The sequence below is a fragment of the Phyllobates terribilis genome, unplaced genomic scaffold (genome assembly GCF_046119375.1).
Source record: "Phyllobates terribilis strain yellow unplaced genomic scaffold, ASM4611937v1 Scaffold_9__5_contigs__length_417890890, whole genome shotgun sequence".
NCBI lineage: Eukaryota > Metazoa > Chordata > Amphibia > Anura > Dendrobatidae > Phyllobates > Phyllobates terribilis.
Window position 1 is genome coordinate 401977562 of NW_027362769.1, and position 14722 is coordinate 401992283.

Sequence of the window (14722 nt, forward strand, 5' to 3'; positions counted from 1 at the left end):
GAACGTTATTCCAGACTTTCTCTTTATATGCGTGGTGGTGCTCTAGTCAGTCACTCTCTTCAGTCGCTCTCGTTGGTCGCTCTCGTCAGATGCTCTCGTCCTTCGCTCTCGTCCATCGCTCTCATCAGTCGCTGTCATCAGTCGCTGTCAGTCGCTCTCATCAGATGCTGTCGTCAGTCGCTCTCATCAGATGCTGTCGTCAGTCGCTGTCGTCAGTCACTCTCGTCAGATGCTCTCATCAGTCGCTCTCATCAGTCGCTGTCGTCAGTCAATCTTGTCAGATGCTCTCGTCAGTCGCTCTAGTCCGCCGTCTCCGTTGTGTCCGTCATTATGTCGTACCTGCTCTTTTTGGATCCTGCGGCTTTATTTGACATCCTGATGTTTTCCTTCTCTTGTTGCCGTCACTTTCTTTACTTTTTCTCGCTTGTGATTTCTGTGACCCCCTTAACTCTTCAAGATCTCGCTCTACACTTTGGGGGGCGCAGCGACCTTCTCAACCTCCAATGAGAGCAGATTTTGTGATTTCTCGCCTTTGTGGTTTCATTAGAAGACAACGTTTCTTTCACTTTCATTTTCCTCCAGTGCTGGGAGGCGCAGGGAAAGCTGTGCTGCATCGCCTTAAAGGGGAAGGACCAAAGTAAAAGCAGAGTACAGGAGCATGACACCCACTCACAATACTGCACTGACAGAGAAGCACTAAAGAGCCCACAGCAGGGACATAACGTAGTGGGTGCAGAGGTTGCAGTCGCACCCGGGACCTGGAGCCCAAATAGTCCTTATGGACCACATGAAAAGACAAATAACATTAAAGTCCTGTGACAGTTGGGCTCCTGATGGAGATTTCTATTTGGGCCCCCGAGGTTCAGGTTACGTCACTGCTGGTGACTTCCTCGGTCTCTTGTGTCGCGTCCTTACAAATTCTATCTCATATCTGTCTCTGGGAAAGCTGGGGGACCACCACTACCAGAGATCATCCAGCTTCTCCGGGGGTCTGCATGGCAAAACAGCGATCCATCGGTCCTCTGGGGTCCATATATTCAGCTGATTCATTGGAGGGTCCAGGAAAGTCGTGCGACCATGTGTATAGGAATATAAGGAAAAAAAGGGGAAAATTTCAGCCTACCATGCAAATGCCATAAGGGTCCACTGGTGCACGGAAATCCTTGGTAGCAAATCCAGGGATGAAAAGCAGTAGGAAGTAGATGAGAAAAAAAAAAAACTCCAGCGCCTTCTCCGTATCCATCCCAAGCAATGTAAAGTTAAAACGTCCATTCTATTAGTTCCATTAAAAAAGCGCCACATGTAAGGCAGACCTTACGCGTTTCGAACCAAACAGGGTTTCTTAATCATAGCTAACATTGCTATGGTTAAAAGACATACAGTACAGACCAAAAGTTTGGACACACCTTCTCACTTAAAGATTTTTCTGTATTTTCATGACTATGACAATTGTACATTCACACTGAAGGCATCAAAACTATGAATTACCACATGTGGAATTATATACTTAACAAAAAAGTGTGAAACAACTGAAAATATGTCTTATATTCTAGGTTCTTCACAGTAGCCACCTTTTGCTTTGATGACGGCTTTGCACACTCTTGGCATTCTCTTGATGAGCTTCAAGAGGTCGTCACCGGAAATGGTCTTCCAACAATCTTGAAGGAGTTCCCAGAGATGCTTAGCACTTGTTGGCCCTTTTGCCTTCACTCTGCGGTCCAGCTCACCCCAAACCATCTAGATTGGGTTCAGGTCTGGTGACTGTGGAGGCCAGGTCATCTGGCGTAGCACCCCATCACTCTCCTTCTTGGTCAAATAGCCCTTACACAGCCTGGAGGTGTTAGGGGTCATTGTCCTGTTGAAAAATAAATGATGGTCCAACTAAACGCAAACCGGATGGAATAGCATGCCGCTGCAAGATGCTGTGGTAGCCATGTTGGTTCAGTATGCCTTCAATTTTGAATAAATCCCCAACAGTGTCACCAGCAAAGCACCCCCACACCATCACACCTCCTCCTCCATGCTTCACGGTGGGAACCAGGCATGTAGAGTCCATCCGTTCACCTTTTCTGCGTCGCACAAAGACACGGTGGTTGGAACCAAAGATCTCAAATTTGGACTCATCAGACCAAAGCACAGATTTCCACTGGTCTAATGTCCATTCCTTGTGTTCTTTAATTATATTTTAAAAGAGAACTCATGAAAATACTGCATAGTGAATCAGTCACAACGGATAATCTGACCACCAAAGAACGACAAGCACTGAAATTGTTAAAAAACAATGATAATATTATCATTAGAGCGTCCGACAAAGGCGGCTCTCTTGTAATCCTTGATAAGGCATTGTACATCAGAGAAATGAACTCCATGCTATCGGGTGTAAAAACCTATAGGAAACTAACTGAAGATCCAACCAGTCACGTAAAAGGAAAATGGGATTTTATCCTTAGAGGAGGCTTGCAAAAGGGACTCTTTAATCAAAAATTGTATGAATATCTATTAACTGAGTCCCCAGCGTGCCCAATACTGCACGCCCTTCCTAAACTGCACAAAGACACATTTCCACCCCCATTCCGCCCCATTGTGGCTGGAATTGGTTCACTTACTGAAAGACCTGCAGCATGGATTGATCAGCTATTACAGCCTATAGTTTTGGCCACTATAGGATATATCAGGGATAGCGAGCATTTACTATCTGCTGTGAAATCCTTTGAGAGGGAATGTAATGATAGATGGGTCACCACAGATATTGTGTCATTTATACACCGGCATCCCGCACCATCTCTCATTACAATCCATCTCCTATCACCTTAACACCAATCTCTATACAAAAGAATTAAATGAGTTTATACTAAATTTGATACAATTCTTACTTGAAAATATATTTTTTTGCTTTAATGGAGATTTTTTTCTGAAAATCTGCGGTTGTCCCATGGGTGCGTCTTTTTCCCCATCATTAGATGATTTATATGTAGCTTGGTGGGAATTAATTCATATTCACAATCTTGACAATCCTTTTTTGCCTTACATCAGGTGGTACGGCAGATACATAGACGATGTCATCATGATCTGGCGTACCCCTGATGATGTCATCATGATCTGGCGTACCCCTGATGATGTCATCATGATCTGGCGTACCCCTGATGATGTCATCATGATCTGGCGTACCCCTGATGATGTCATCATGATCTGCTCTGGTACATATGTCATTTATCAAGCTCTGTGCACATCTTGCAAAAAATTTAATGTGGGTTGCACAAGACTAAGACTTTGATGAAACATCACGCTTCAGGGCCCCACAACCCAGACTTCTGAGATCAGAGACTCCCCCATACCTCACAGGTCCAGCCGGAGAGCCCAGAATTTGGGAATCTGTCCCGCTGTCAGAGGAGATATACTGGAATACAATGGTGGAGCAGGGAGCCGTCTGATCTCTGCTCCACCATTCTGTCTGTCTATAAACACAAGGACGTTCAGGTCATGTGACAGCAGAGAGCAGGACACATGGGTGGTGGTGGACGGAGGATGGAGGGGGCGGTGGTGGATGCATGGGCTGGTGGTGGACAAAGGATGTAGGGGGTGGTGGTGGATGCAGGGGCTGGTGGTGGACAAAGGATGTAGGGGGCGGTGGTGGACAGAGGTCAGAGGGGGCGGTGGTGGACGGAGGATGTAGGTGGTGGATGGAGCTCAAAGGAGGCAGTGGTGGATGGATGTCAGAGGGAGCGGTGGTGCACAGAGTATATAAGGGGAAGTGGTAAGAGGAGGTTGGAGAGGGCGGTTGTACACAGAGGTCAGAGATGGTGGATAGTGTTGAGCCACCCCCGTAGTGTTCGGGTTCGGTTCGTCGAACACCGGCATGTTCACCGAACGGTTCATCGATCACTGTTAAAACCAATGGCAGACAAACAAAAACACATAGAAACACATAGAAAACACATAGAAAACACCTTCAAAGGTGTCCAAAAGCTGACAAACTGCTCAGAAGACACAACTAACACATGGAAAAGTGACAAGTACATATAGTCATGCGAAAAGAAAAGAGGTAGAGGAGTAAAAGGAGGGGGAGACACAGATATAGGCATGTCATGCCCTTCTAAAATCAAGAAAGGCTGGAGTAAAAATCTAAAATCAGCCTACCAACACCCAGACGTCGTGACAAGAAAATTAAAAAAAGAAATATCTTTAGGTAGAATGGCGGTTCCATTCAGAACACTTTTCTTACAAGACGTAGTGGTATCCCCGTTGGGAGTCGTGCCAAAAACGGAACCCAATACATTCGGACTAATCCACCATTTGTCATATCCAAGGGGCAGGTCAGTAAACGACAACATCGACGCGGAACCAAGTACAGTAGTATATACTGTACCTCCTTTGACTAGGCAATCAGGCGGATCAAGAAGTTGGAAAGGGGCACCCTAATGGCCAAAACAGACATTGAGGGGGCGTTCCGGTTACTTACTACCTGTGCCTCCGAATAGTGTCCGCCTATTGGGCTGCTTCTGGGAAGGAGCATACTATATAGATCACTGTTTGCCCATGGGGTGGTCCAGATCCTGCTCACTATTTGAGGCGTTTAGTTGCTTCCTCGAATGGGTTGTAATGGATGTTTCTATGGGGGCACATATTATCCATTACCTCGACGACTTCTTATGCCTGGGCCCAAAAGATTCGCCACAGTGTGAATAAACGTGGTAGTCCATCTGTGAGAAGGAGAGAGCTGGAGGGAGAGAGGAAACCACAGAGCCAAGGGGTTAGATGGAGAACGGAAGTAGGAAAGAGGGTGAGGGAGGTAAGGGACTACGGTGGAAGGCCGACCTGAGCTCCCCCACATTCCTGCTGGGCGGGGAACAGCCCTGGGAAGAAAAGCCGCTTGCTCATCCCTTTGAGGTTACAGGCGCGCGAGCGGGCAGAGGGACTACACTGGAGTGCGAAGCCGACACGGCCAGGCCATTCCTGCCCGTGCGACCTCCGTGTCGCCGGGTTTGTGCCAGAGCCGCGGTGGACCCTGACGGTCAGCCCCCCTATCCCAATACTGGTGCCTGTCCGCTGGTGGGTTGAGACCCCCCGCGGTGGAGGCAGGTCTAAGCTCCGTAATTTAAATTGTCTCTGTAATTTGAATGAGTACACTTTAAATCCTTTTACAAGGATCTATTGGAGGGCAAGTCTGGTGCCAGCAGCCGCGGTAATTCCAGCTCCAGAAGCGTCCACTAAAGCTGCTGCAGTTAAAAAGCTTTTATAAGGATCGAGCTTGGCGGTCCACCGCAAGGTGTGCTACCGCCAGTCCCAGCCCCTTTGCCTTGGGGCGCTTCCCCAATGCTCTTGACTGAGTGTCCTGGGGGCCCGAAGCATTTCCTTTGAAAAAATTAAGTGTCCAAAGCACAGGTGGTGTAGCTTGCTTAACAGCTGGGCTACTCCGCTGACTAGCAGACACTGCTACTAGGCCCAAAGTATTGCCTGGGCTAGATGCAGTTAAAAATTTGTAATTAGATCTACAGGCGGTGTAGCTTGCTTAACAGCTGGGCTACTCCGCTGACTAGCAGACACTGCTACTAGGCCCAAAGTATTACCTGGGCTAGATGCAGTTAAAAATTTGTAATTAGATCTACAGGCGGTGTAGCTTGCTTAACAGCTGGGCTACTCCGCTGACTAGCAGACACTGCTACTAGGCCCAAAGTATTGCCTGGTCTAGATGCAGTTAAAAATTTGTAATTAGATCTACAGGCGGTGTAGCTTGCTTAACAGCTGGGCTACTCCGCTGACTAGCAGACACTGCTACTAGTCCCAAAGTATTGCCTGGGCTAGATGCAGTTAAAAATTTGTAATTAGATCTACAGGCGGTGTAGCTTGCAAAACAGCTGGGCTACTCCACTGACTAGCAGACACTGCTACTAGGCCCAAAATACTACCTGGGCTAGATGCAGTTAAAAATTTGTAATTAGATCTACAGGCGGTGTAGCTTGCTTAACAGCTGTGCTACTCCGCTGACTAGCAGACACTGCTACTAGGCCCAAAGTATTGCCAGGGCTAGATGCAGTTAAAAATTTGTAATTAGATCTACAAGTGGTGTAGCTTGCTTAACAGCTGGGCTACTCCACTGACTAGCAGACACTGCTACTAGGCCCAAAGTATTGCCTGGGCTAGATGCAGTTAAAAATTTGTAATTAGATCTACAGGCGGTGTAGCTTGCTTAACAGCTGGGCTACTCCGCTGACTACCAGACACTGCTGCTAGGCCCAAAGTATTGCCTGGGGTAGATGCAGTTAAAAATTGTTATTAGATACAAAGGCGGTGTAGCTTGCTTCAGATGGGCTACTCCACTGACTACCAGACACTGCTACTAGCACAAAATGATTGGCTGGGTTAGACGCAGTAAAAAATTGTTATTAGAAACACAGGCGGTGTAGCTTGCTTCACAGCTGGGCTACTACGCTGAATAGCAGACACTGAAGCTTTGGAGCAGACATCTGATTCCCAGGCTATAGTATGAGTAAATGTAGCACCCTGAGGACTCGGCTGCTACAGGGGTATTACACCTCAAGCCAGAGGTGTGGTATTCCACTCCCGGGTAAGGATGGAGTGTGGAACTGAGCTAGTAGGCTGCATGCACTACATACATCCCATTTCCGGGGGACAGATCTACGGTACTCCCACCAGTTTATGTGCAGGTACGACAGCGTCTGTCCCTGGCTGGAGTGGGAGGGGGGTGGAACATCCCAGTAGTGTAGGGGCAGATAGGGGGAGTAGTCTGGGTAAAGATAGGAGCTCATTGGGTGCTGGTCACCTGAGCTCACACATAGAGGGAGTATATAAGGTGGGCACCATCTTAGGACAGTCAGTCAGTCAGTCAGTCAGTGAGTCAGCAGTAACTCCAGGAGAGGAGAAGGAAGAGGGACCCAGAGGCGCAGTACGAGAGGGGACCCCAAGATCCCAGAATAAGGACAAAAGGGTGAAGGGTCGGCAAAAGGGTACCGGATCCCAAGCTGGCGGAGGCCAAAGCAAACCTTAGCCAGGAACCGGAGGTTGTGGGCAGGATCTGCCACGACCCTCACCAAATCCACTAGAAAGGCACACCGAGCATAGGGTCAGGGAGCCCAGAGGAGGCTTGACCAACAAGAGACCCGATGGAGCCGGACATAAGTGGATCCCTGGTGGGAACGGCCAGAGGAAGGGAGAGTCAGAAGGGAGCTCAGGACCACGCTCCAGAATTGCCCGGGAGTTGACCGAGTCCCGCACCTGGTGGACGCAGCACGGCTTGGGTGGTCACTGCTGTACAGAGTGACCCGAGCAACACCAGTGAGTAAAAAACCCTGAAACTGCATTTCATGCCTCTGAGTCTCCTTGCTGCACCTTCACAACCACCATCCTCCACGTCTGACCCCCTGAGGCTATACCCCTCCCGTTGGGGGTTATACTACCACAGCTGCACACACACCACCAGCCTCAGCGGACCATCCTGCAGCGGCGGCCTTTTGACCGCAAATCAACGGGTGGCGTAGTCGACACTAAGAACATCTGCAAGGACTGCCGCACACTGAGTTTGACACCCTGGGCACGGACCGGGTCACAGCCACTCGGAGACTACAACCCCCATCTGATCCGGCTCCGGGTATCCCTAACAACATGGCCCAGGGGGCGCGTCAACTTTGGCGTAGTCGGCAGGATCACGTGCCCGCAACAACCGGGTACTGCGTGCCTGAAGAAAAATTCGCATTTACCTCAAAACGAAGTCTCCCGCCAATTCCAGAGGGTCCCCGCCATCGGACGCCATCTCGGATCAGTTCCCGCCATTTGCCCGTCATCTGCAGTCTTTTCCCGCCATCTGCAGTGTTTCCTGCCACTGGGAAGCGGTTCCCGCCATCTGAGAAGATTTCCCGCCTTGGCAGAGCGGACGCCATTATGGGCGTGCCAGAGTATGGCAAGAGGCCACCTCCCATCGTGGGCCAGGATCGGAAATGGCGCCAAAAGTGGAAACCGCCCCCACCAGCAGAGACTGTGATGATTGATATGTCCATCAGCGTGAGGGAACTGCCCCTGGAACTGGCAATCACAAAGTTGCCCCAGGACCACCCTCAATGTGGGCGGATACAGAACAAAAGAGCGAAGATGGGTGCAGCCTGGAGGAGTCTGGAGAGAGCGCACCCGGAGATGAGGAGTCTGGAGAGGAGTCCAGAGAAAACACACCCGGAGATGGAGGGAGAGTCAGGCAGCACCGACCCTGTGGTCAGGAGCCTGTTGCAGGCCGCCACTCCAGAAGGCCTGCTGGAGATCCTGGCACAGCTCCCCCGAGACCGGGAGCGTGCACAGACCGCGCTGGAGGGCCTCGCACGAAGGATGGCCCGGGTGCAGCAGGAAACACTGGCGGAGTGGACCCGAGAGATGGCCCTGCAGGCTGGAGCCTGCCAGCGAAGCATGCCACCCGCAGCGAGGAGCAAGTCCACCTCTGAGGACGGCGAAGGAGGGACGACGGCCGGAGACGACGCCGCGGAGGGAGCCGAAGAGATGAAGGCAGGTAATGGGGACGACAATATCCTGTGCCCAGAAGCCGTAAACCTGCCCCAGCTCCCCGTCGCAGAGCCCGAAGCCCCACTCACCGTTCCCGTAGCCGCTGCGTCATCGCTCCAAGCTAGGCCTCAAGCGGCCGGAGCCGCGGCCACGCCCCCTGTGACGTCACGCGCCTCGATCCAGAGCACGGCCAAGCAGGAGACGCCACCGGCCTGGTCGCAAGGCCGAGTGCCCCCGGGCGCCGCAGTACCAACAGCGCCCTCTACCTCCACTGAGCCACCGGCCTGGTCACTGGGCCAAGTAACCCCGGGCGCCGCCGTCTTCACGGTGCCCTTTACATTCAGGGTGCCCCAGGCCTGGTCGCAAGGCCTGGTGAACCCGGGCGCCGCCACAACAACAGCGCCCTCAACGTCCACAGCGCCACACCTGGGTGAAGACCTATTTGCCCAGCACACATGCCCGGATGGGCAGCCCTTTGTTTGGCCACCGGAGTTCCACCATCCCCGACTCCGGAAGGAAAGACCCCTGGATGAGCCCCTGATCCCGGCTCCGGCGCCCGCCAAGACCACCCCACTCTCGTTGGAGGAAGCACAGTTTGCGTGGGACCCCACCGGAGAAGACCTCATCGGGTTCACCGAGGAGACCCGGGCAGCCGCAGCCCAGCGTGCGGAGTGCTGCCGGCAACAATTGGAGGTTTTTGCTAGAGAGCGACGAGAGAGGCGGGTCCGCGAGGAGCGGCTCCAAGTGAAGAGCGCCGAGCAGAAGAGCCGAGCCCGCAGAAACCCCCGTGCTGCCCACGGTCCCCGTGCCAGCGGGACTGTAATAAAATTCCAGTTGGAGCACGGGTGGGGTTTCATCCGGGACCACAAGACCCCCGGCGACGTCTTTGTCACCCGCAGAGACGTTGAAAGTCATCTGCCGGAGGGACACAGAGGTCGTGACCTATACCTGGGTGATGAGGTCACCTTCACCCGGCATCAGTGCGCCAAGGGCCCGTATGCCCTGCACGTGCATAGACTTACTGAGAAGGAGCTACGGGGTGAGGAGGATCAAGAGGACCCGGACGGGTCTAAAGATTACCCTCAGCCAAGAGTACACCGCCACTGATGAACTGTAAATAGAATATGTAAATAGTTACCCGTGTGGGTACAAAAACTGTTGCTACAAAAGTGTAGTCCCAGTTGGGACCAGTGAACTGTTACAGTGTGTCCCATCTCCCCACAGGCTGAGGACTGTGAACAGCCATTCCTTTTCCCCACTGGCCGAGGACTGAGAGCGGCCATATTCCCCTTTGTACATAGTTGCGCTTCTTAAAGCGCCTGTGATGAAAGCCGGCCGGTGGGTGCAGCTCTCTGGCGCCCCCTTACCTCTCAGGTCAGTCAAGGTACTGCACCTAGAGAAAGTAGTGCCAGGAAGCTGCAACCAGCGCAGGCAACACGGTAGTGTGTTATCCCTTCAACGTCACTACACAGCACAACTCGCTAGCGCCCTCTTAGCCTCAGGTCAGTCAAGGAACTGCACCTAGGATAAGCGGTCGCCAGAGAGACTGTCCTGTAACCTACTGGGTATCGGGGCCCTCTGTAGTGAGGGCGGTATATATATCTTCCTTGGCCGCGCCAGGAATATATATATCTGAACCTCCGACCGTCACTACCAGCCTTCCCCAATCCCCAGTTGGTATGCTGCCACCAGTCCCTATTTTAGATATACGCCCAGTCCGTGAATGGGCCTATATCGGGTCAGGAACCAACCCTGGGTAGCGTTTTGGCTTGAGCCGAGCTCACACGGACGTGCGTTCGTTATGCAGAATAAAAGGCAGGCCCACAATTACTTGAGGTAATTGATTATAATAATACACTAGATACACGATATACAACTAAATATACACAGGTATAAGGTCAGGCTAAACTATACAACAATGGAATACAACACACAGAATCACCACAGCATATCAGTTACCGGTTTCTTGATTCTCTTGTGACGCAGGGAGAGGATTCTGCGGTCGCAGGCACGGTTCTTTGTTACAGGCTGAGGCCTACCACCGCATGGTCAAACTGCTCCTCCCCTTGGTGGCCTCAGCTGGTGCTCAGATGTTCAGCACCCCACTCTTGGGTCAAGACTGACTTGTCTCTTGTCTGTCCTGCTATCTTACCTGCCCTGTCCCGCCCACTGCTGGTGAGGTCAGCTGACTCAGTCTCCACCCTCAGGTCTAACTTCGATCAGAAGCCCAAATTCTAAGGAACCCAATAACTTCTTCTGGGATGGTCTCAGGATACCCACAGGGGTTCCCACGGATTCGGGCCGCCGTAACCGACCTTTTGATATCAATTATGATACCATACGGTCCTCAGGAATGGCTCCGCGCTATATCTTGGCTTCCAGAGCACGTACAAACGTCTACCGCGGAGGCTTGTGTGCGCAATGGCTCCGGGACGCCGTGATATTTTTTTATTGGCCCATCCCACGCAACATGCGTGTACTATTCATGTTTCTATATCTTATGCCTCCATGCTTGTGACAGACAAAGAAACTAGTCCTATGGGACAAATGGTCAGGTACAGATAGACGAAGCACCCCCCCCTGCTGGCTGTGTTTCCTCTCGAAGTCTTTGAAGCTCCTAGCATTCAAGTGTTAAGTAGGCTTCTTATCTTACAGGAGCCTGGATGGGGGGAAACTATCTAGTTGACGTTTTAACAGAAGGTCCCAAGGGTGGGGGCTGCTGAAGTGTGGCCATCCCTGGATATGATTTATCATTACCAAGATGGCGGCTACAGGTTCATCACACCTCCCCCTATACGAGGGCGCGAGGGGGTAGCACATTCCTGTGTTCCCCCGTGCGTCCTTCTGCACCCTCCCCTTGCCGGGATAACCCGTCAGCGTTACCGTGGTCACGGCCTCTTCTGTGGCGAATGGAGAAGTGGTACTGCTGGAGAGCGAGGCTCCAGCGTAGCAACCTGCCATTCGACCCAGAGACCGTGTGTAACCAGCTGAGGGGGTTGTGGTCCGTCTCCACGGTGAAATGGCTCCCGTACAAGTAGGGCTGCAGACGCTGCAGGGCCCATACAATTGCCAGGCATTCTTTTTCCACCGTGGAGTAAGCCACCTCCCGGGGCAGTAGCTTCCTGCTCAGGTACAAGACAGGATGTTCCTGGCCTGTCGTGTTGACCTGACTTAGCACAGCACCGAGGCCAAAGTCACTGGCGTCGGTCTGTACCACAAACGGCCGGTCGAAGTCGGCAGCTTGCAGTACAGGGGAGCTACTTAGGGCGGCCTTGAGTGCCCCGAAAGCTGTCTCGCAGGCGACTGTCCAGTCGACTGCGACGGGCAGCTTCTTCTTGGTGAGGTCCGTCAGGGGCTTGGCCAGGGTGCTATAGTGTGGGACGAACCTCCTATAGTACCCGGCGGTCCCCAAGAAGGACATCACCTGCTTTTTGGTCCTAGGAGTGGGCCAGGATGCGATGGCATCCACTTTCCCCGGTTCTGGCTTCAGAACCCCCCCGCCTACCCGGTGACCCAGGTAGGGGACCTCACTCATGCCCAGCTGGCACTTTTCCGGCTTGATGGTCAAGCCTGCCCGGTGGATCCGACCGAGCACCTGCCGCAGGTGCTCTAGGTGATCCTCCCAAGTGGGACTGAAGACTGCAATATCGTCCAAGTACGCAGCCGCGTACCCTTCAAGTCCCTCAAGCAGCGTATTGACCATCCGCTGAAAAGTGGCAGGGGCATTCTTCATGCCGAATGGCATCACTGTGGACTCGTACAGTCCAAAAGGGGTGATAAAGGCAGAGCGTTCCCTTGCCGCGGGGGTCAGAGGAATCTGCCAGTACCCCCGGCTCAGATCCATGATGGTCAGGTACTTAGCCCCGGCCATCCGATCGAGCAGGTCATCGATGCGTGGTATGGGGAACGCATCGGTGGCCGTTACAGCGTTGAGCCCCCGGTAGTCCACGCAGAACCGTGTAGTTCGGTCCTTCTTTGGTACGAGGACTACAGGCGAGGCCCACGCGCTGCTGGATGCCTGGATCACCCCCAGCTTCAGCATCTCGTCTATCTCTTGGCGCATGTTTCCCTGCACCTCGAAAGAGACCCGATATGCTGAACGCCGGATCGGCGGGTGATCGCCAGTGTCCACGTCGTGGACAGCCATCTCAGTCCTTCCGGGCAGGCTGCTGAACAGCCCCCGGAAGGGGTGCAGGGTGGTCCCCAGCTGGGACCGTTGGTCCTCCGTGAGCTGGTGGCCAACCCCCACATCCTCGATGGACCCACCCGCCTTGGCTTGGGTGAGCAGATCCAGGAGGGTTTCTACCTCTCCTTCCTCGGGAAGGTTGCACACTGGGTGGGCAGTCGCTTCCCGCTCATGATGAGCCTTCATCATGTTCACGTGGAAGGCCTTCCTCCTTCCACGGGCGTGATCCAGGGTGACCAGATAGGTGACGGCATTGAGTTTCTGGTGCACGAAGTAGGGACCTTCCCAGGCTGCCTGAAGCTTGTTCTGTGGTACGGGGACCAGTACCCACACCTTTTGACCCACCTGGTAGGTCCTCTCACAAGCATTCTGGTCGTACCACCGCTTCTGGTCGGCCTGGGCCTGGGCCATATTGTCCTGCACCAGCTTTGCCAAGGCCATCATCCTGTCCCGGTGGCGCACGACATACTCGATGACCGACACCTCGGGGGTGGCCAAATCCCCTTCCCATGCTTCCTTCACCAGAGCCAGGGGGCCCCGTACCCGTCGCCCGTACAGGAGCTCAAAGGGGGAGAACCCCGTTGAGGCCTGCGGAACCTCCCGGTAAGCAAATAGGAGGTGTGGGAGGTAACGCTCCCAGTCTCTCCCGTGGGAGTCGACCAACATCTTAAGCATCTGCTTTAAGGTGCCATTGAACCGCTCACACAGGCCATTAGTCTGTGGGTGATACGGGCTGGCCACCAGATGTTGCACCTGCATTTGCTTACAGAGGGACTCCATCAGCCGCGACATGAACTGGGTCCCTCGGTCGGTGAGCATTTCTTGGGGGAAACCCACTCTGGAGAAGATCTCCAGTAAGGCGGTAGCCACCTTGTCGGCCCGAATGGACGACAAAGCTACCGCTTCCGGGTACCGGGTGGCATAGTCCACTACCGTGAGTATGAAGCATTTCCCGGAGTGGCTGGGAGTGGACAGAGGTCCAATAAGATCCACAGCGACCCTCGAGAAAGGCTCTTCGATGATTGGCAGAGTTACCAGTGGGGCTTTGGGGCGCGGCCCCGCCTTCCCCACCCTCTGACAGGTGTCACACGAACGGCAGTAGGCACCCACCGCGGCTCCCATCCCAGGCCAGTAGAAATGCTGAGCTATCCTGGCCTTGGTTTTAGCGATCCCTAGGTGTCCGGCCATCGGAATCTCGTGTGCGATCCGCAACAATTCCGCCCTGAACGGATAGGGTACCACTAACTGTCGGTCCCTGGGCCACGCCTCCGGTGAACCCTGCTGGACCGTTACCCGGTACAGCCGTCCCTGGTCCCAGACCACACGCTCGCAGTCTGACTCCATGGGAGGCTGTGCCGCCTGTTCCTTGAGAGCTTTCAGGCTGTCGTCTGCTTCCAACGCAGCCTGAAATTCCTGACTTGATGTGGCCAGAATCGACGAAACTGCCACATCCTCCGTCAGCCCCTCCGGGCATGTCACCTGGCCGCTGTCTGACCCGGCAGACACTTGGTCAGAAGTGGGGAAGCCGTCGGACCTCTGCAAGGCTCCTTGGGCTCCGGCGCTCCCACTCCTGGTGACAGCGGCTATGACCGCTGTGACCGTGGGTAGTGCCTGCTTCCCCTCTGTTTCTGACCAAGCCGCCCGATCAGGCAGGCTTCCTAGGCCTTTGGACATCTCGGATGTGGGGAACTCCTGCCCTGGGGTCTTACCTGGCGGCTCCTCTCTTGGGACACCCCCACCTCCCATGGCCTGTTCCTCCCCCTGCAGTGGGCCTATACTCAGCAGCCTGGATACCCCTGGGAGCCCTACACTGCCGGTAGCTGCCCCCCTCTCCATCCCTGAGCTTCCCTCTACAGAATCCTGCCCGCCCCCTCCCTCACCGGAGGACAAGAGGTCACGGCACGCCGGCTGAGCACCTCTGCGGGCATCCCCACACTCCCCACCTGCTTTCACTAACCCTGTTTGTGTTGTGTCTGTGCAGGTGTTACCCTCAGGTTTCACTCCCTCCTCCTCAGCAGGACACACACTACATAC

At 53.6% G+C, this 14722-nt stretch overlaps 1 protein-coding gene across 2 annotated transcripts in view; it reads right to left on the bottom strand.

Annotated features, from left to right (window-relative positions):
• Positions 1–610, bottom strand: part of LOC141162636 (uncharacterized) — a 38174-nt gene extending 37564 nt beyond the window's left edge. Inside the window, exon 1 of one of the 2 annotated variants that reach the window (XM_073648928.1) lies at positions 340–610. In XM_073648928.1, coding sequence (XP_073505029.1) covers positions 340–374 — 35 coding nt within the window. In that variant the 5' untranslated portion in view covers positions 375–610. The remainder of the gene's footprint in view (positions 1–339) is intronic. The other variant, XM_073648927.1, reaches the window with a different exon arrangement.
• Positions 611–14722: the final 14112 nt, after the last annotated feature.